Source organism: Rhinatrema bivittatum, chromosome 7 (genome assembly GCF_901001135.1).
Source record: "Rhinatrema bivittatum chromosome 7, aRhiBiv1.1, whole genome shotgun sequence".
NCBI lineage: Eukaryota > Metazoa > Chordata > Amphibia > Gymnophiona > Rhinatrematidae > Rhinatrema > Rhinatrema bivittatum.
In genome coordinates this window covers 136,902,135-136,924,504 of record NC_042621.1, presented here as the reverse complement: position 1 = coordinate 136,924,504, position 22,370 = coordinate 136,902,135, and the positions used below count along the sequence as shown (strand labels likewise).

The 22,370-nt window shown below is 46.0% G+C and overlaps 1 protein-coding gene across 1 annotated transcript in view; it reads left to right on the top strand.

The window, feature by feature from the left end:
* HYDIN (HYDIN axonemal central pair apparatus protein) overlaps positions 1 to 22,370 on the top strand; it is a 1,819,717-nt gene that overhangs the window by 1,513,625 nt on the left and 283,722 nt on the right. Inside the window, exons 69-70 of the mRNA XM_029609235.1 lie at positions 4,896 to 5,133; positions 18,762 to 18,986. Of these exons, the coding sequence (XP_029465095.1) occupies positions 4,896 to 5,133; positions 18,762 to 18,986 (463 nt within the window). The remainder of the gene's footprint in view (positions 1 to 4,895; positions 5,134 to 18,761; positions 18,987 to 22,370) is intronic.

Sequence of the window (22,370 nt, the reverse complement as noted above, 5' to 3'; positions counted from 1 at the left end):
GAGATGTGCGGCGGCTGCTGCAAAGATGAAAAGCAGGCCACGGTTTCCTGCCGCTTGAAGGTCCCGGCAGCGGCGGTGCTATGGCCACGAAGACAGAGGCGGCAGCAGCAGCTCACAAGCCGCGAAAGGAGATATCAGTGGCCCCTCCTGCCGCAGAATGGCGTCGGACCACACGGAGGTGGTAAGTGGAAACCTGCTCGTGGGATGGGTCCGCGAGCAGGATTGTAACACTTATCCATGGGTGACAGAAAATTCTTGATTTTGGGGCCCCAAAAAAATACCCTTGACTTATATATGAGATCAACTTATACACGAGTATATACAGTAGTTATTTCTGGCGCTAAATCCTGCATTGCTGTATCGCATCAGACACTAATGGCCCTCATTTCCATAAATGCCTCCCACTGGAATACTCAATGTGGAATTTGCATATGCATTTGCATTTGCATTGTGTTATTTATCGCATATGTTAGGGCATTAATGCATGTGATAACGCCTTAACGCACGCTAATGCAAGTTATCAACGCACGCTAACGCAAGTTATCAAGGTAAAAACCTTTGATTTAAAAAGCCAAATAAATAATTTTAAAAAACATTAAAATGAGACATATCTATTGCTTAATCAGTATATAAAATTTTAGCAATGAAATTGAGATGCAGATAGAAGTCCAGCAATGTCTTGGGGCTATCCAGTCTTATACACCAAGTGCCACATGTATGATTATCTATCTGTTGATGAGAGGTTGTATGTGTGCACCTGGTGCAATGAGCTCCTGGCTGTTAGAGAATGAGTCCAATCTCTGGAGTTCAGAGGAGTGATAGGAGCAGAGACAGATAGGAGTGCAGGAGCAGAGACAGAACATTATATAGAGAAGACCTCATGAACAGGTGTGGAGCGGTCCCAACTTCAGTCAAGTAGCCCTTGTGCTGCTTTGGAATAGTAAAGTCACCTGGCAGGAGACCATCACCTTGGACTCACAGGAAGTGATCCTGTAACTAGGGCCTACTATCCAGGTGATGCTTTATCCTCTCGTACTAAGGAAGTGTCTCCAGGCTGGGCCATATGCCCAGGAGGGAAGGGTTAGAATGGCCATGTAGTGGGTGATTTAATGGTGAGATAAAGGATGCAGTTAAAGGTAAAAGGGCATCATTCAAAAAATGGAAAGAAGAACCAAATGATGACAATAGGCAAGAACACAAGCACTGGCAAGTTAGATGTAAAACAGTAGTTAGTCAGGCCAAATAAGATTTTGAGAAAAAGATTGCCAGTGAGGCAAAAAGCCTGTGAGAGCCAGTTGGGCCACTAGATGATCAAGGGGCAAAAAGGGGGCTCTAGGAGCACAAAGAAATAGACAAACTGATTAATTCTTTGCCTTGGTTTTTACAGAGGAGGTTGTTGGAAACATACCCATACTTGAAACATTCTTTAATGGTGGAGATTCTGAACAGCTAAAAGAAATATCTGTGATAGTGGAGGATGTAAAAGATCAGATTGACAAACTAAAGAGTAACAAATCACCATGATCAGATGGTATCCAATCTAGAGTTCTAAAAGAACTAAAACATGAAATTGCTAACTTATTAGTAACCTGTAGTCTTTCCTTTAAAATAGCCAAAATTCCTGAAGACTGGAAGGTTGCCAATATGAAACTGTTTTTAAAAAGGGCTCCAGGGGTGATCAGCGAGCCTGATGGTGCCAGACAAAATGGTAGAAGCCATTCTTAAAAACAAAATCACTGGCCATATAGATAGAAATGGTATAAGGGGGAAGAGTCAACATGGTTTAAGCAAGGGGAAGTCTTGACTTACTAATCTTTTAAAATTGTTTGAAGGTGTAGATAATCATGTAGATAAAGCCACCCATCCTTGTTTGCCCACCCACCCCTGTTTCCTCCCATAATCCCTGTGATCCCCCTCTCTGCCCCCCAGTCCCTTCTTCTAAAGATTCGCATTTACAAAGAGCTCTCTGTAAAATAGTGTAAAATGCTGTAAAATAAGCTCTTGTTCCCCTTTTTAAGTTTAGCCCCTGTTACCCGCATTTGCATTCAGTTCATGATTCATTTAGTTCATTTACATTCAGTTTATTTTTCTCGCATATATGAAGAGTTATATGTAAAGCATTTTAAGCTAAGTTCTTGTTTCAGTGTAAACCGATGTGATACTCACAGTGTATGTCAATATATAAAATCAACAAACAAACAAACAAATAAATAGATAAATAAATAAATAAATAAAGGTGGGCCAGTTAATATAGTATACTTGGGGGCAGATTTTCAAAGGGGTACGTGCGTAAAATACGCGCATAACCCTCGAAAACCTGCCCCAAGCTGCTCCTGTGCATGCCGAGCCTATCTTGCGGGGTGCCGTGCTGGGGCTCGGGACCGAGGCCTCCGGCACAGCCACTGTGCCAGGGGATGGAGAGCCGGCACGCGCAAGTTACACCTGCCAGGAGGCAGGCGTAACTTCTTCAATAAAGGTTAGGGGGGGATTTAGGTAGGGGTGCACAGGCAGAGAGCACATTGGTCAGAGCGAAGCAACATGGCGCTGGAAGGAAAAGGAGCCTTGTGAGGGCTGCCTTGGAAGCGGTGGGGAGGAGCAGCGGTGGCGGTATGCAAGCGTCGGGTGGGCCAGCAATGAACCCGGTGGTGAGGCACGTGCGAGAAAGAGATCCCCAGAGACCTCCCGTCTGCGCTGTCCAGCGGACCGCGCTTAACGGGACCCTGGGGTGGCGGGCGAGCAGCCGACGTCTTGCAGCAAGAATGAGGGACCCGAGCTGCTGCCACCGCTGGTGCGACATCGGGATAGGGAAGGGGCTCTGGATGAGGTGAGAAAGGAAGAAAAGGGAAGATGAGAGGGGATGGAAGAAGAGGATGTGAGTGCGTAAGTGGTAAGGGTAAGATGTTCTGGAGAACATAAAAAGAGGCAGTGGAGGTGGGCTGAGGGAGAGGAAAGGGGTTGTGGAGGAGGTGGGAGGGGAAGGCAAGGGAAGATGAGAGGGGATGGAAGGAAGAGGATGTGAGTGAGTAAGTGGGAAGGGTAAAGTTGTGGAGAAGAGAAAAAGAGGGAGTGGAGGAGGGCTGAGGGGAAGGAAAGGGAAGATGAGGGGAAAGAAAGGGAAGGTGAGTGGGGAAGGAAAGGGAAGATGAGAGGGGATGGAAGGAAAAGGGATGAGGAGGATGTGAGTGAGTAAGTGGGAAGGGTAAGGCGTTCTGGAGAAGAGAAAAAGAGAGTGGAGGAAGGCTAAGGGAGAGGGAAGGGGTTGTGGATGAGGTGAGAGGGGATCGACAGAAAAGGTAAGAGGATATGAGTGTGTGTAAGTGGGAAGGGTAAGACATTCTGGAGAAGAGAAAAAGAGGGCGTGGAGGAGGGCTGAGGGAGAGGGAAGGGGTTGTGGATGAGGTAAGAGGGGAAGGAAAGGGAAGATGAGAGGGGATGGAAGGAAAAGGGAAGAGGATATGAGTGAGTAAGTGGGAAGAGTAAGAAGTTGTAGAGAACAGAGCGGCTCTAACCGTGCCAGTCTGACCGATGGAATCTCACCCATTTTAACGGGCTTAACGGCTTGTATTAATATAAATTGTGAGTACAGTATAGCTTAAGAACATAAGAACATAAGAAATTGCCATGCTGGGTCAGACCAAGGGTCCATCAAGCCCAGCATCCTGTTTCCCACAGAGACCAAAACCAGGCCACAAGAACCTGGCAATTACCCAAACACTAATGTTTGGGTAATTAATGATTAGTGCTTAATGTTTGAGTATGACTATTAACTTTTAAAATGACAAATTATATTAAAATAAATGTCTTTAATGTGATTAATAAGAGTGTGGATAGGTTGATTTACTGATCTTATACGCAATAGTAAATAGATACGTTTTTAGCAATTTCTTTAATTCTTTAGTGTTCGCTGTTAGACGAATTTCTTCAGGGAGGGAGTTCCAAAAAGCTGGGCCAGCGTCTGAGAAAGCTCGTTTGTGTGTTAAGTCTAATCTTGCAATTTTTATAGATGGTACTTCAAGGATACATTTGTCCATTGAACAAAGTTGACGAGTTGGTTTGTAAATCCTTAATAAAGTGCAGAGCCATATTGAAGTTGGGTTGTGAATTATTGTAAGTATTTTGTATGTGATTCGGTATGATATTGGCAACCAGTGGAGATATTGCACCTGAAACATCAATGTATGTATTTATGATTCCTTGTATATAACCCCACCCCCTCATTGTTGTTCCCACCCCTTCCCAACCTATGTTGCTCCCTGTTGATTCCCTCCTCCAATTTATCCAGTTTATTGTTTTACTACCGTGTTCACTTGTTCCTTGTTCAATGTAAAGGCTACACCTATATATACCCTGGTTTTAAGTTACTTGTAAACCGACACGATGTGCAAACGGTTGTCGGTATATAAAAGCGTTTAAATAAATAAATAAATAAATAAATAAATATTGTAGAGTTGGGGTGATATGATCCATACAAGATAGATTGTACAGTAAGCGGGCTGCAGAATTTTGAATAAGTTGAAGTGGATGAATAGCGGATGTGGGTAAACCTGAGTATAGATAGTTACAGTAGTGTAAACTTGTCAAAATTAATGCTTGGGTCACAGATCGAAAGTCTGATGGAAATAACAAAGGTTTAAGTTTTCTTAACTTTTGAAGTTTGTAAAAAGATTTCTTTACTAGTGCTGATATATTGTCGGACATGGATAATTTAGAATCAATGAGTGTGCCTAGATTTTTGGCACAAGGTTTTATTGTTAATACTTGACCTTCAAAAGTGAAATTCTTCGGAGGCTGATGTATTGAATCAGGGACTGTTGATAAGAAAATTAGCTCTGTCTTTGATGTATTTAATAAAGTAATAAAGTAATAAATTCAAGATAATGTTTTCTTTCTCACAGGAGAGTCCCTCCTAACCTCTGCACAGGTTGCCTCCTTGGAAGGAAGATCAAGTCAAACAATGAGCCAAGTTGGGAATATCCTGGAAAGTGTCTCATCTTTGTTGACTGTTGGTGCAGATATGCCTCCATTTTCCATTGAACCCAGTAGTGGGATAATCCTTGCTGGGAAGCATCAAAACTTCCTACTTAAGTTCTTTCCCCTGGAGGTGGGAGATTTTGAGGGAAAAGTTTCCTGTAGGTAAGTCTGGATTCACAATAAAACAAATTTTGAAAGACCATAGTATTGATCACATCACCCTGTCCCAATATTTTCTGACATAATATAGTATAACACAACCCTGGTTGATATGATATTCTACAGTATGCAGTACGGCACTTGGCAGTTATAAGTTCATGCTGGACATAGCCAAGGATACAATGTCCCTGCTGCATCTAGAACAATGTTTCTCAACAGGTGTGCCACGGCACATTAGTGTGCCATGGCTGAACTGCAGGTATGCCGCGATAAGAGCCGGGAATGAAAAGTTGATTCACCAGCAGTCTTTGCTATTTCTTTCCTTCCTACCTGCAGAATGTCCTCCTGCCAGCAGAAGGGGTCAGAGAGCAGCACCTATTTGCTTCTGCTGCTACTGCTTCCCTCTCTGCTAGCTCTCTCTTGCCGAGCATGCTGACCTCGTGCTGTTATCATTGCAGAAGCAACCTGGCAAAGGAGGAAGCAGCAGCAGGTGCCACTCAGAATTCTGGCCGGCTCCAGGGAAGGAAGAGACAGAAAGAAGCAACAGCTGAATCTGCAGGGGAGGGAGGAGATATGAATGTGCCACAGAGTGCAGGGGGAGAGGGAAAGGAAGGTGATGATATGAGAGGGTAGGAAAAATGGAAGTTGATGATGATAAGAGCTAGAGGGGCTGAGTAAAGGGACAAGGAAAGTGATGATATACCGGGAGGGGGGTAGAGGGAAGGGAAGAAGGTGATGATGCCAGAGGAGAGGGAAGATTAAGATGATGATGGTGCCAGAGGGATGGAGGGAGAAGGGAGGGAAGAGATAGTGGTGATGATCCCAGGAGGTGGAGGGAGAAGGTGATAATACCAGGGGATGGAGGGAGAGAAAAGGGAAGAGAAGAAGGTGATGACATCAGCGGAGAGGAAGAGAAGGTGCTGCTGATGCCAGAAGGGTAGAAAAAAGGGGAAGGGAAGAGAAAGTATTTATGCCAAGGGGGTGGAGGGTGAAGGTGGTGATAATACTGGCGATGAAGAGAGAGGTGGAGGGAAGGTGGTAATGATCCAAGGTAAGAGAAGGTAATGATGCCAGGAGGGTGGAGAGAGAGGGAAGGGAAGGTGGTGATGATGCCAGGGGTGGTGGGAGAAGGTGTTGTTAGTGAGTAGAGAGGGAGAGGGAAGGGAAGGGAAGAAGGTGATGATACCAGGGGAGAGGGAAGAGAAGGTGTCCTAATGCCAGAAGGGTAGAAAGAGATGGAAGGGAGGAGAAAGTGATGATGCCAGGGAGGTAGAGGGTGAAGGTGGTGATGATGCCAGGGGAGAGAAGATGATAATGCCAGAAGAGTGGAGAAAGAGGGAAGGAAAGGTGGTGATGATGCCAGGAGAGAGGGAAATTAAGGTGAAGATGGTGCCAGAGGGATGGAGGGAAAAGGAAGAGAAAATGATAATGCCAGGGGCTGGAGGGAGAAGGTGGTGATGATGCCAGTGTGTGAAGGGAGAGAATTTGGGCAGAGTAAAGGAAAGACGGTGATGATATCAGGAGATAGAGAAGAGAAGGTGGTGATGATGGTGATGTCAGAAGGTTGGAGGGAGCGAGAGAGAAAAGAAGGTGGTGATGATGCCATATGGGTGGATGGAGAAGGAAAGTGATGGTGGACGGAGGATGATGCCAGGGGAAAGGAAAAGAAGGTGATGATACCACAGGGTGTGGAGGGAGAGGGAAAGGAAGAAGTGAAGATGCAGGGAGGGGACGAAAGGGAAGATAAGGTGATGATGCCAGGGGTATAGAAGGAAGAGGGACAGGAAGAGAAGGTGATGTTGCCAGGGGTAGGGTGAAAGCAAAGAGAGAGTAATAATACCAGGGGATAGAGGGAGAGAGAACATGATGATGCCAGAAGTGGGGGAAGAGGGAAGAGAAGATGATGGTGGTGATGGTATGCCATGATGAAGTCAGCCCTGTGTCAGGAGTGCCACTACACAAAAAAGATTGGGAATCACTAATCAGAAAGCAATTTTCAAAGTAATTTCTGCACCTAAAACAGTGTTTTCATGTGGAAATTAGGTTTTTGAAAATGTTCAAGATAGAGCTAAATTATCTTTCTTGATAGATTCACATTAATCCTGTATACCATCAATTTTGCCTTCTATCCCAGTCATGATTTCTACAGTTTCCCCTATCAAATCATACTGGGCATTTACACATAGTTTTAAATCAGATTCCATCTTGTCCTGCTATACCAGTCCAGCCATGGCAAGTGGGTTATTTCCCTCTACCAGCAAATGTAGGCAGAAAACACTATTTTCCTATGTGACATCATAGCCACAACTTAGGAGGTGGTGCTAGCAACAGGAATCTAGTATTTTTTGCCTTCATTAGGATGGTAGATCTGGATTGGTGCAGCAGCCTAACATTGGATCTTGACCATACTCCAGGGCCAAGCCACTGGCTTAGGCCAGGAGTGTGAGCCTATCTGTAGCTCCCAGACCCTTTGGAGTCCCTGATTGAGCTTGGCAAGAGAACAGTGTTGAAAAAAAAAAAAGAAATACACTTTTAAAGAAGGGAAAGCCTGAAAAGCAGAATAACTGCTCTCTTATGTGTTCTCTTAGAGGGGGTTTCCTCCTGCTCTCCTTCTGATTTGATCTGTTCCCCTCCCACCCCACCCTCTCTTGTGTAGCTCGGCAGCTGGGAAAAGAAAAAGACAAGAAAGAAAAGAGAAAACAAATGGAGTTCCCCAGTTGTTGCTATGCTGTGATATAGGCTAGGCACTGTTAGGGGTTTCAGGCTGGCCGAGACTGCTGTGGGGGGAGAAGAAGTGTACAGGAGGGGGCTCCCTAGTGGCATTTTTGAGAGCCACAGAGAGAAATGATGGAAAGGCCTACCTGTGGTTTCAAGCGGTGTGAGGCCTGCAGGGTCCTTAGGATCGCAACAGAAAAGAGCATGGTCTCCGTCGCTTGTGCTCGAACTGGGGAGACTCCCGGCCTTTGCTCGACAGTGGGCTTAGCACCTGCTTTGCCGTCCACCTCATTTTTTGGCATGCTGGTCTCTGAAGGTCCTGACATGTAGTCTACACCATAGCCGGCAGAGAAAGCAGCCATTTTGTAATCTCCTGTGCTGCATGTCTCTGACTTCAGGGCAGCAATGGGAGCAGGGGAGGAACTTAAGGGACCTCTAGTTTTGATTCCAGCAATTTCTCTGAGGGGGCCTTCGCAGGGGGGGCATGGTTACATTGACCCAGGGGCCCTGGAGGGATTTCTTCCCTGAATTATTTCATTTCTTACATCAGACCTTCTGAGCATTCACTCAACCAGGAGAGGGGTCCCTGGAGGGCCTTCATCCAATTCATATCTCCCCAGTTCCTGTTCAGAGGGTGCAGATGGCAGTCAAGGTGCCTCATGGTGGGATCTCGAAGATCTTATGGGTGAGAAGATCCTAGAGATGCGGGAAGGTCAACATTTCTGGAGAAGGGGGGAGATTCCCCCTGTCCCGGAAGATGAGATTGGATTTTTGATGGATCAGGTAGTTACCTGCCTTAAACTGGAGGAGTTGAAACCACAGAAGGCTCTAGTGTGGGACTCCATTATTAAGAGTAAACACAAAACCACTACCGCCTTCCCGCTTCATCCGGAGGTGGAGGAGATGATGCTGGTGGAGAGGAAGTTCCCAGAATCAGGCCTGCGAGGGGGGTCAGTCTCATGTAGCAACTGTACCCCCTGCCATAGACGGCTCTCCAGAAACGTTTTCAGGTGCCACTGGTGAATGCCTTGGTTATTGCTGTGACCAGGCATACCACTATTCCTGTGGAGGAGGGTCTGTCTCTGAAGGAACCTCAGTATAGAAAGATGGAGCCACCCCTAAGGAGCTTATTTATTTCCTTGCTGACGGGGTGCTGATTTCTGTCTGCTCAGCTCTAGTTGTACAGGCTTTTCTGTGCTAGATTCTACATCTTCCAGAAAGTGGTGGCCAGGATGGCGTACGCGGTGACCTTTTTGTTGGGTACTCTGTATATTTTGTTATGGATTTTCGTCCAGTCGGTGGCCCTTTTGGTACATCACCTCTTGTTGCTTCACAATTGGATGACTGACTCTTGGTCTAAAGTTTGGCTTCAAAGTTGCTATTTAAGGACAGATTGCTGTTTGGGAAGGGTCTAGACCAGCTGGTTAAGAATGTCGGTAATCCTAAGTGTTAACACCTGCCAGAAGATAAGGGTCACTCCTTTTACAGAGCTGGCAGAGGTTGTGGGCAGTTCTGGGCTTTGCAGCATTAGTGTCCCATTAGGCAATATTTTGGGGTCTCGTCCACTATGTATTTGGAGGTCCAGAGGCCAGACTCAATTCTTTTGGGAAGCCAGGACTTAAAGAGGAGATGCCAGTTCTTCTTCTTCTTCCTGAAGGTCTGTGGGTTTACTCCTTTTTGACAGCGGTAGGAGGACGCCTGCAAGAGTTCTACAGGGAGTGGATTCACATAACAACCGATCAGTGGGTACTGGAAATCATTCATACTGGTTACGAGAGGTCTTCATGGTCTCTCTTTGCTCTGCTCCAGTCAAGCAGGGGGCAGTTCATAAAGCTCTTCTGAAACTGCAGCTTTTGCAGGCAGTGGAACCAATGCCCCATCACAAAGGGGCCATGGTCAGTATTCCATTTATTTTGTCATATCCAAGAAAAATGGGTCCTATCAGCCATTACTAGTAGGGATGTGAATCGTTTTTTGACGATTTAAAACAATCGTCAGATATATTTTAAATCGTCAAAAATCGTTAGAGCCGCGATACAATAGCAATTCCCCCAATTTATCGTCAAAAAATCGTAAATCGGGGGCGGGGGGAGGGCGGGAAAATCGGCACACCAAAACAACCCTGAAACCCACCCCGACCCTTTAAAACAAATCCCCCACCCTCCCGAACCCCCCAAAATGTTTTAAATTACCTGGAGTCCAGTGGGGGGGGGGGGGTCCCGGCGCGATCTCCCGCTCTCGGGCCACGGCTGCGTTAATAGAAATGGCGCCGGTGGCCCTTTGCCCTTACCATATGACAAGGCAAAGGTAGCGCTGGTGCCATTTTGGTTCCTGTCACCCGACGTCACGAGTGCAGGAGATCGCTCCCGGACCCCCGCTGGACCCCCAGGGACTTTTGGCCAGCTTGGGGGGCCTCCTGACCCCCACAAGACTTGCCAAAAGTCCAGCGGGGGTCCGGGAGCGACCTCCTGCATTCGGGCCGTATTGCCAATATTCAAAATGGCACCGGCGCTACTTTTGCCCTCACTATGTCATACGGGTCGTATGACAGAGAGGGCAAAGGTAGTGCCGGTGCCATTTTGTTTAACAAAACAAACCATGACCAGCCAAAATCGATCGTTAAGACGATCGATCACACGATTCACATCCCTAATTACTAGATCTCAAGACTGTAAACCACTGTCTGAGGGTTCCACGTTTCTATATGGAAACATAAAGATCTGTCTTAGTGGCGGTTTGGCAGGGAGAATTCCTGTGCTTGCTGGACCTGTCAGAGGCCTGTCTGCAGATCCTCATCCAGGATGGGGATCAGCAATATCAGTGGTTTTGTGTGCTTCAAGAACATTTTTAGTTCTGAGCATTACCCTTTGGTCTCGTAACTGCTCCCCAGGTTTTCACCAAGGTGATGTTTGTCATGGCAGCAGCCCTCTGGTGCGAGAGTATAACGGTGCACCCATATCTTGACTATTGGTTAATCTGGGCTCCAACTCATGAGGAGCTAGAGCGTGTGACTCATTGAGACGAAAGGTTTTTAGAAAATTTGGGTTGGGTAGTCAATTTTGCCAAATGTTCCCTGCTGCTCTCGCAGTCTGTAGAGTATCTGGGAGTACGATTTGACACACAGTTGGGGCAAGTGTTCCTCACAGACAACACGGTGTGAAAAATAGTCACATTCAGTTGTTTCTGGACCTCGCCATTCCCTCAGTGTGGGATTATCTACAGGTGCTCAGACTGATAGCGGCAACTCTGGACTTGGTTTCATATGCCAGAGCACACATGCACCCCCACAGTCATCACTTCTGATGTGGTGGTCACAGGATTATGGAGTTCACCTTCCGTTGAGCTCGGTGGTCCACCAGTCATTGACCTGGTGGCTGGCACCAGCTCACATGTTGAAGGGCGTCAGTCTAGCTACACCAAATTGAATCCTGGTTATGATAGACGCGAGCCTTTCAGGATGGGGGGGCTCATTGTCAGGATCAGGTGGCCCAAGAAACTTAGTCTGCACAAGAGGCCTCATTATTCATCAATTGTATAGAGAACAGGGCAATTCTTGCCTCTCGGACAACGCCACTACTATAGCATATGTGATTTGCAGCATAGAGTCTTGTTGGAGATGTTGCTCCTTTTTCCATGAGCAGAGAGGAATCCCTGGTTCCTTTTGGTGGCTCACATCACAGGTCTGGAAAATGTTCAGGCCTACTTCCTCAGCCGCACCTCACTAGAACCCAGGGAATGGGAGCTGAGCACGATGGTTTTTCGCAGGATTTGTTGCAGGTGGAGTTACCCTCAGATGATGGCAACCCACCAGAATGCAAAGGTTGACTGTTTCTTCAGCTGCCACAGAAAGTGAGGCCCTAGTATAGCCCTGGCCACAAGGGCCCTTAAGAACATAAGACTTGCCATACTGAGTCAGACCAAGAGTCCATCAAGTCCAGTATCCTGTTTCCAACAGTGGCCAATCCAGGTCATAAGTACCTTGCAGGATTCCAAAGGGTAGATAGATTCAAAGCTGCTTATTTGCAACTCCACTTAATAATATTTTTTTGGATTTTTCCTCCAGGAACTTGTCCAAACCATTTTTAAATGCAACAACACTAGTAAGTTTCACCACATCCTCTGGCAACAAATTCAAGAGTTTAATTATGCATGGAGTAAAAGTATTTTCTCTTATTAGTTTTAAATGTATTACCTAGTAACTTCATTTTGGGTCCCCTACGCTTTGTACCTTTTGAAAGAGTTAACTGATTAATATGTAAACCGGAATGATTTGTATCTAATGCAGGAATTTCGGTATAGAAAAATTAAAAATAAATAAATAAATAAATAAATAAATAATATTTACTCGTTCCATTTCACTCATTATTTTATAAACCTCTATCATATTTCCCCTCAGCTGTCTCTTCTCCAAGTTGAAGAGTCCTAATCTCTTTAGCCTTTCCTCATAGGGGAATCATTCCATCCCATTTATCATTTTAGTCACTCTTCTCTGAACCTTTTCTAAATCTGCTATATCTTTTTTGAGATGTGATGACCAGAACTGCACACAATACTCAAGATAAGGTTGCACCATGGAGCAAAACAGGCACTATGAAATTATCTGTTTTATTCTCTATTCCTTTTCTAAGAATCCCTAGCATTCTATTTGCTTTCTTGGCTGTACACTGAACAGAAGATTTCAAAGTATTAACAACAATGACACCTAAATAAATAAATAAATAAATAGATCCTTTTCCTGAATGGTGTCTCCTTATGTGGAACCTTGCATTGTGTTGCTATACTTTGGGTTACTTTTCCCTACGTGCATCACTTGGCACTTGTCCGCATTAAATTTCTTGTGCTATTTGCATGCCCAGTCTCCCAGTTTTGCTATGTCCTCTTGTGATTTAACAGCTTTGAATAATTTTGTGTCATTGGCAGTGGTCTCAGAACAGATCCCTGGATCACTCCACTATTTACCTTTCTCCATTGGGAAAATTTATCATTTAGCCCTACTCTCTGTTTTCTGTCTTTTAACCAGTTGGTAATCCACAATAGGACACTGCCCCCATCACATGACTTTTTAATTTGCTTTCTGGAAATACAGATATACTATATCAACTGGCTCAGCTTTATCCATGTTTATTTATACCTTGAGGCTTTTGATGCAACTGCAACATTGCTCACTCCTTCGAAGGAGGGGGCGGGGGGGGGGGCATGGGGGTTGAAAGGAAAGAGAAATTTGGATTCAGGGCCAATCAACATGAGCCAAGACTTTTTTACAGTCTGGGGTACTGATGCTCAGACATTAAGAAAAAAACTCAGGACTGCTTCTATGGCCAAGTCCATAAGCAAAGCATGTCAAGCAAAACTGACTGATACATAGGTATCTGCACGGTGCAGCAGATACTTTAATGGGAAGTTTGCTGGGCAAACTGGATGGACCATCAATCCTTTTCTGCCATAATTTCTATGTTTCTCTGTTTCTATGCTCTCAAAAAATGTAGCAAATTGGTGAGACAAGACTTCCTTTGGCTAAATCCATGTCACCTTTGTCCCATTAAACTATGCCTATCTATATGTTCAGTAATTTTGTTCTTTATGATAGTTTCTACCATTTTGCCTGGCACAGATGTCAGACACACTAGTCTGTAGTTTTCTGGCTCACACCTTGATCCCTTTTTAAAAATTGGCATTACATTGCCAACCCTCCAGTCTTCAGGTACCATAGACGATGTTAATGATAGTTTACAAATTTCCAAAAGCAGGTCCACAATTTCATTTCTCAGTTCTTTCAGCACTTGGAATGTATACCATCTGGTCCAGGTGATTTACTATTCTTTAGTTTGTCAATTTGCCCTTGTACATCTTTGAGTTTCACTGAGATTTCTTTCATTTCCTCTCAACCATCACTTTTGAATATCATTTCTGGCATGGGTATCTCTCTTACATCTTCCTTAGTGAATACTAAAGCAAAGAATTCATTTAGTCTCTCTGCTACTTAGGAGGTGGTGCTAGCAGCAGGAATCCACTATCCTGTACTGTTACCGGGAAGCACTAGGAAAGCGGTCCGCATTAGAGAAGGTGTGCCCTTGGGCCCCTGGCACGATCCCGCACCCAGGGTAGGTGTAGCGTGGGCCCGACCCCCATCCGGACCTGCATGCCTCTGGAACCAACATGTGGAGTGTTGATGATGAACAGTCCTCCGACCGTTCCCGGCCCTTTTGGACCTGCCACTGGGATGGCAAGAGGCAGCAGGCCGGACTCAGGGCGTGGGCAGACGAAGGTTCAAAAACAATAGACGAAGACTCGAGAACCATAGACTGTAGACGTAGACTCTAAAGAAAGGTACTGTAGACGTAGACTCTGAAACAAGCAGGGAGGTTCAGACGTTGGCACTGTTCCTCAGGGCGCCCTAGACAGCCAGTACGACTGGCCTGGTCACGGACCACCCTGTCCCACATCCGCGGGAGCAGAACCAGCACAGGAAAGGAAATATGCTGCACAAATAAGTCCAGGGTAATGTACTGCACACCGGCAGTCAGAAGCAAAGTACTGCACACCGGCAGTCTGAAGCAGGAGGCTGCCCACCGGCAGTCTCAAATAGGTTACTGCACACCGGCAGTCAAAAGCAGGTTAAAACATCAGGGTCAGGAACAAACATCAAGGAACATCATGAAACATTAGGACGTGCAAGACATGGACACCAAGCTGAAGCAAACATGGAGGCCTGACGGAGCGCTGGAAGAGGAGACATCCAGAGAGGTGTAACTCCAATGCAAGGCAAGGCATGAGTGCTGAAGCAAAGCTTTTATAGCCCAGGAGCAGGCAAATCCCTGGGAGGAATCCAGATGGGCCATCCCTCGTTGGCTCTATAAGAGTGGAGAGGAGCCGCGGGCCCACCCCTTAGGAGAAGGGCGTGGCCCACACCAGAGCATCCAGGCTGCAGTGGAGCAGGCATCAAGTAGGCCCCGAACAACACCGAAGGCCTCCCAGGCTGTGGAGCAGGATCCGGACAATTGCTCAGGCGAGGCCCTGGCTTCGAAGCGCCCTCCAGAAAAAGGTGAGATGCCTCCTGTGGCGCAGCTACAGGAGGAATCGTAACATGTATACCTTCCCTCCTTAGGTGCTCGTAGGTTAACTGTCGCGGTGGATAGAGCTGGAAAGCAACAGAGTAATTCTGGTAACTGGACCTGTCCAACTTCAGATGGATCGGCCCTTTTGCCGTCCAAGAATGCGGGGTCTTCTGGTTCAGGGACCTATGGTCATGGAGAATCCAGATCCATTCTGTCTTACGTCCTGGCTCTTGAGCAGAAATGGCTCGACCAGAAAGGGTACTCTTCAGTGGTGATTTCCAAACTGCTGAAGGTCTGGAAGTCATCCATTTTCTTGGCTTATATTTGGGTCTAGTGACTATTTGAGCACTTCTGCAAGTCCAGGGCAGAGTCTGCCTGGTGAGTTGCTTCTTCCTGTAACTTAGGCTTCTTTCAGAAAGGGCTGAATAAGGGGCTGGCCCTGAACTCACTAAAGTTGCAGGTGGCAGCTATTTTTTGCTACCGGGGGCCCATTGCAGTCATGTCTATAGTAACTCACCCAGGTGTGGCCTGTTTAGTGAGGGGCATGAAAAGGTTATATCCGTCTTTTTGCTCCATTATTTCTATCATGAGATCTAAATCTAGTATTGAAAGCACTAACGAGGGCTCTGTTTGAGCCTCTGAAACAAAATTTGCTGAAGGATTTTTCACTAAAAATGGCTTTCTTGGTGGCAATTTGTTCTGCATAGCAGGTCTCTGAGTTGCAGGCCCTGTCCTGTCGAGACCATTTTCTGGTGATTTCACCAGATGCGGTGGTCTTTCGCCCATACCGTCTTTCCTTCCAAAGGTCAATTTTGTCTTTCATATCAATCAGACGATTATCCTTCCAGCCTTTGCCCAGGAGGAGTGTAGTCCTGAGTATCATTCCCTCAGATGCTTAAATATCAGGAGAGATCTCCTGCGTTATTTGGAGGTTACTAATGCCTTTTGCAAATCGGACAAATTGTTTTTTCCTTTCTGGAGGTTCGCATAAGGGGGAAGCTGCCTTCAAGGCTATGCTGGCCTGCTGCATAAAGGAGACAGTGGAGTCAGCTTGTGTGCTAAAGGGAAAGAAGCCTCTGGAGTTAGTGCATGCACATTCCACCGTCTCAGTCTGCATTCTGCGTGGAGGTGAATATACTGGTGCCGGTCGATATTTGAAGGGCGGTCACTTGGTCTTCACTGCACACCTTTGTGAAGCATTACAGGATATACAAGGGCATTATTTGCTGGATGTACTGGCTCAGGAAGATACGTCTTATTGGGCGGGAGTTCTCCGAGCAGCCCTCCCTTCCTCCCACCCAGGTAGATGGTGTTTTGGTACTTCCCACTTATCATGGCTGGACTGGTGAAGTAGGATGAGATGGATGAAGAAATGTCCTTACCTTTAATTTCTTTTCCGTTAGTCCTGCTTCATCAATCCAGGACACACCTAGAAAGCAAGACTATACTATTTCAGAAGATTTGTTTATTGAGAGATGTCACTCTTTTCTTGTTCCTTCTTTCTTGTTCTCAGTTTTCATGTTGACATTTAATTGGGGGGTTTAATTTCTGGAATTCTGGTTCGAAGCTTATCAGAAGGATACTGATTCCTGCTGCTAGCACCACCTCCTAAGTAGTGGCTGTATTGTCACACAGGAAAACAGTGTTCTCTGCTTCCATCTGTTGGTAGAGGGAAATAACCCACTTGTCATGGCTGGACAGATATAGCAAGACTAATGGAAAGGAAATTTCTCCTTTGCTGAGTAAGACATTTAAGTCCTGTGATTTTGCTTCTGGCGAAATCACCAGAAAAGGGTCAGAGACCTGCTGTGCGGAACAAATTGCCATCAAAAAAGCCATTTTCAGCAAAAAAAATCCTTCAGAGAATTTTGTTTCTGTGGAACCTGGAACAGATGGAAAGAGGGAAGAAGAAAAGTGTGAAATCTCTCAATAAGCAAATCTTCTGAAATAGTACCATCTGTTCAATTTAAATAATGGCACACCACAGTATCTCCATTGTAATTTTTTTAGGTGAATCTCTATCTCCAGTATTGTTTCTTCTTGAAATGAAGACTTTAAGATATTAATAAATAAAAATAAGAAATTGAAATAGTATCACCAGCAATCCTGCTATTTTCCTCAGAGAGATAGCTCATCTCCTGCTGGGACTGGGTATCTTAGCTCTTTTCCCCTGCCCATCAACCGAACATCTTTACCTGTAATGCTATCACCCTCTTCTTCCAGCACTTCTTCTACCATTGGTATAGTCATGGAGGCAGTAGAACTTCTGCTATTTTGGAAGAAACGATCTGGTGAGAGGACGCTCTGAGAATATACTAAACATATGAATGAATAATTTGCATTAGAGGCTGGAATTTGGCACATTATCAAATCAATCTCAAAGTTAGCGAGATCTCACGTTCTGATGGAGATATACAGCGTCCGCAGTATTAACATGGCTGTGATATCGTCAAGCTGATATCGATGCAATAGGATAGACCACGTGCAGTATAAAGTTTTGCTGATGGAAACATATTTGTGTCTGAGATATGAACAAATGAGGAAAGACATCTCATGGTGGAAGTATGATGACAATATCAAGCATTGCAGATCCCTGAAGAAGCCCTGGTTCTCAGGGTGAAATGAGGTTCTCGTCAGATATACATATAAATAAAATAATATTAATTGTATAAGATGGATGTATACATAATTGAACCATTTAATATAACATGTATAACATGAAAGCAATGCTGTTTGAATATACATGAGTAATATGACTTATCAGTATTGGCTGAAAGCAATGCAATAATAATTTCAATGTGTGAAAAATTGTAGTGCAGGCATTGTTGGATGATATGTACTTGAGTATTTTAATTAGAGTATTGTATGAGAGATATGAGTGGTGTGAATGAAGGGTAATGTATAAATGGGAGGGGTATGTTTTTAGATACATGTGGGCATTGTGGTCTAATAATAATTGTTATAATAAAAATTATGTTTAGAGATTGGATAATAAAATAACTATGGGCATAATAACTTGCCGAGTGCCTCTGAGTTGATTATGTAGTTCATGCTTCCTATGCAGCATAAATGTATTTTTTCAACTCATGGCAAATATGTTTTAGGCCCAGATAACTGGTTTTATGGTAACTGATAGTCATCAAACCTGGAATATATCTACCACTGTTTGCCAGCTAGAGAACAAAAGTAATTTGGGTGAATCTACTTTGGCTCCTAACTGAGCAAAAGGATGGCAAAACAGGCAATGATGATATATCCAGCATTGCAAATATATATTGGCAAATACTATTAAAATATCTGCAAATTGAATCATAATTGATTTACTAAACTTTTTCCCATAGATTAAGAACTCTGCCATGTGTTCTTGTTTCTTTTCCCTGTTGTAACTAGCTATACCATTTCTTGTCATTAGTTATAACAATCTATGTCATTTTCAGATCTTTCTATGAGACCATTCTATTCCATTCTACTTAATATGATCTTAAGAGTCAGTATGGAGTATATTGGCAAAGCACTATATATAGTCAGTTTTCAACAGCTGTCACAACTCCTACCTATTTTTTTGGGTACAACATTGGACCTACACAGCTGAGTTATTTGTTCCCACAGAATGTTTTTCTTTTTTTAAATTGTAATTTTAAAAAGCATCTTTCAATGCAAAATAAGACATTAAAATGTCTTGTTACTATGCAGCTTATAAAATTATGAAATTGAGAAAACAAGAAATTTCTCTTTTGTAGCTATATACTTTAGATACCTTGATGCATATGATTAGATACAGTATATAGGTAGATATTAATAATAAATATGATTGATAGATACCATATATAGGCTTTTTAACCTAGGTTGTTTTCTTATCAGTATCCCAAACGTGATGGAGGATCAAGAGCTCCCATTACTGAAGGTGAAAGGGAAAAGCCTTCTGCCATACTGCCACTTTGAGCTAGAAGACTCTGACTATATCACTCAGAACAGACGCAACCCTGAATTGCGAGAACCCCAAGGAGCACCGCCTGGGATAATTCTAGATCATAATACAAGAGTAATTGAGTTTTCAACTGTTGGTATCCATACCAAGTGTACCAAGTGAGTTCAAGAGGATGCTCATTGTTTATTGTTATTTTTGGAATTTGTAGAATGGCTACCAGAAAAAGTGAATCAAATAGAATAGCAGAATTTCAAGTGAAAATTTTTTTTTAATGAAACAGATTTTGCATGATATCTAAGGATCTTTGTTTTCATATTTTTCCCCTGAAATATATCAGTGTTTATTATAATGAACAAAAACGGAATAAAAATCAATGAAAAAATGACTCTTTTTCTTCCTAAGTTCTTTCATTTTTGTTCATTACAATAAACACTGTTAAATTCCAGGGGAAATCAAAATAAAGGTCACTAATAATATCATATAAAGCATTTATTTGGTGATCTCCCATTCAGTCCTTGATTGAGTGAGTGCTCCCTGGATGAGTCTCTGAAGATGTTTTGACTCTATTTTTTTTATTCAAAAAGGAATTTTCCCAATCAACAAGTCTTTATTTCTATTTAGATTCCATTTTTTATTCTCTCCCTTGGGAGAAATAAATGGAATGTCACTGTTTGATCCAACCAAGAAAATGGATGACAGGTTATTAGATCTCATAAGCTAAGCAGACCTAGCCAAACTATTACTTCAGTAATGTCCTGTCTACTCAGGGGCGGATTTTCAGAGCCCTGCTCGCCTAAATCCGCCCAAATCCGGGCGGATTTAGGAGAGCAGGGCCCTGCGCGCCGGTGAGCCTATTTCACATAGGCCTACCGGCGCGCGCAGAGCCCCGGGACTTGCGTAAGTCCCGGGGTTCTCCGAGGGGGGCGTGTCGGGGGCGTGTCGGGGGGCGGGCCCGGTCGTCGCGGCGTTTAGGGGTCGTGTCGGCAGCATTTTGGGGGCGGGTACGGGGGCGTGGCTACGGCCCGGGGTGGTCCGGGGGCGTGGCCGCGTCCTCCGTACCCGCCCCCAGGTCGCGTCCCGGCGCGCAAGAGGCCCACTGGCGCGTGGGGATTTACGCCTCCCTCCGGGAGGCGTAAATCCCCCGACAAAGGTAAGGGGGGGGGGCTTAGACAGGGCCGGGTGGGTGGGTTAGGTAGGGGAAGGGAGGGGAAGGTGAGGGGAGGGCAAAAGGAAGTTCCCTCCGAGGCCGCTCCGATTTCGGAGCGGCCTCGGAGGGAACGGGGGTAGGCTGCGCGGCTCGGCGCGCGCCGGCTATACAAAATCAATAGCCTTGCGCGCGCCGATCCAGGTTTTTAGCAGATACGCGCGGCTCCGCGCGTATCTACTAAAATCCAGCTTACTTTTGCTTGCGCCTGATGCGCCAGCAAAAGTAGGCCAATTCGCGCTATTTGAAAATCTACCCTCCCGGAGGGAGGCGTAAATCCCCGCGCGCCAGCGGGCCTCTTGCGTGCCGGGACGCGACCTGGGGGCGGGTACGGAGGATGCGGCCACGCCCCCGGACCGCCCCGGGCCATAGCCACGCCCCGTACCCGCCCCCCAAACGCTGCCAACACGCCCCCTAAACGCCACGACGACCGGGCCCGCCCCCGACATGCCCCCGACACGCCCCCCTCGGAGAACCCCGGGACTTACGCGAGTCCCGGGGCTCTGCGTGCGCCGGTAGGCCTATGTAAAATAGGCTCACCGGCGAGCAGGGCTCTGAAAATCCACCCCTTAGTGTTTTATGTATTTTTTGTATTATTATTCATCTTGAGGTTCTCAGAATGGTTAGGCGTAACATCAAATATGAGTAATTAAACAAAAAATAAATTATTCAATACTCTACTACCTAAGGGGTAGATTTTATAAATTTGCGCACACGTGTACTTTTGTTCGCACACCAGGCGCAAACAAGAATACACGGGATTTCAATAGATATGTGCGTAGCCATGCGTATCCTTTAAAATCTGGGGTCGGCGTGCGTAAGGCTGCCCAAAATCGGCAGCCTGCGCACACCGAGTCGCACAGCCTGCCTCCGTTCCCTCCGAGGCTGCTCCGAAATCGGAACAGCTTCGGAGGGAACTTTCCTTCGGCCTCCCCCACCTTCCCCTCCCTTCCCCTACCTAACCCACCTCCCCCCCCCTAGGCCCTATCTAAACCCCCCTCTACCTTTGTTGTACAAGTTACGCCTGCTCGAAGCAGGCGTAACTTGCGTGCGTTGGGCCGGCCGCCGGCGCATCAGGGTCCGGTCCGGGGGCTAGTCCAGAGGCCGCAACCATGCCCTCAGGATGCCCCGATGATGCTGGCTGTGACATGCCCCCCGGAACGCCCCCCCAGGAAAGCCCCAGGACTTACGTGTGTCCCGGGGCTTGTGCGCGCCGCCGAGCCTACTCAACATAGGCTCGGCGCGCGCAGGGGGAGTTTGGGCCAGGTTTTCGGGGGGTACGTGCGTATCTTACGCGCATACCCCTTTGAAAATCTGGCCCTAAGTGTATTTCTCTCTTGCAGTATGTAATTGTCCCTCCTTCCTAAACCTTTGGAGGTTCATATTCAGTAGGCCTGTGATCAGCAGAGTTATCTAGGTAAAGATGCCAGATAATTTTAGCCAAATAATCAGCAGGATAAGTCTCCTGCTGAATATACTCACTAAGGGGTAGATTTTAAAAATTTGCACGATCGTGTACTTTTGTTCGCGCATCAGGTGCGAACAAAAGTACACTGGATTTTATAAGATACGCGCATAGCCGCGCGTATCTTATAAAATCCGGAGTCGGCGCGCACAAGGGGGTGTACATTTGTGCAACCTGCGCGTGCCGAGCCCAGCGCGCGCCGCATGTTCCCTCCGAGGCCGCTCCGAAATCAGAGCGGCCTCGGAGGGAACTTTCCTTCGCCCTCCCCCGCACCTTCCCTTCCCTTCCCCTACCTAACCCCCCCCCCCCGGCCCTATCTAAACCCCCCCCTACCTTTGTCGGCAAAGTTACGCCTGCTGAAAGCAGGAGTAAATTTGCGTGCACCGGCCGGCAGCCCCGCTTCGTGTTCTGGTCCCGGGGGCTGGTCCGGAGGCCGCGGCCACGCCCCCGGAACACCCCCAGGCCGAAACCACGCCCACGTCGCCGCCCCCAAAATGCTGCGACACGCCCCCAAAATGCCGCGTCGCTCTGGGCACGCCCCCGACCCGCCCCTTTTACAAAGCCCCGGGACTTACGCGCGTCATGGGGCTCTGCGCGCGCCAGCGGCCTATGCAAAATAGGCGCGCCAGCGCGCGAGGGCCCTGCACGCGTAAATCCGCCCGGATTTACGCGCGCAGGGCATTTTAAATCCGCCCCTAAGGTTTTCTGGGTAACTTTAGCTGTGCCTCTGAGTTACATGTCCGAGTTTTGAAGGAATTAAGAAGTTTTAAATAAAATATAAGTAAATAAATATACTTGGTTAAAGCTATCTGGGTAAGCTAACTGGGATAACTATAAACTTAACCAGTTATATCCAATATATAGCTAGTTGAA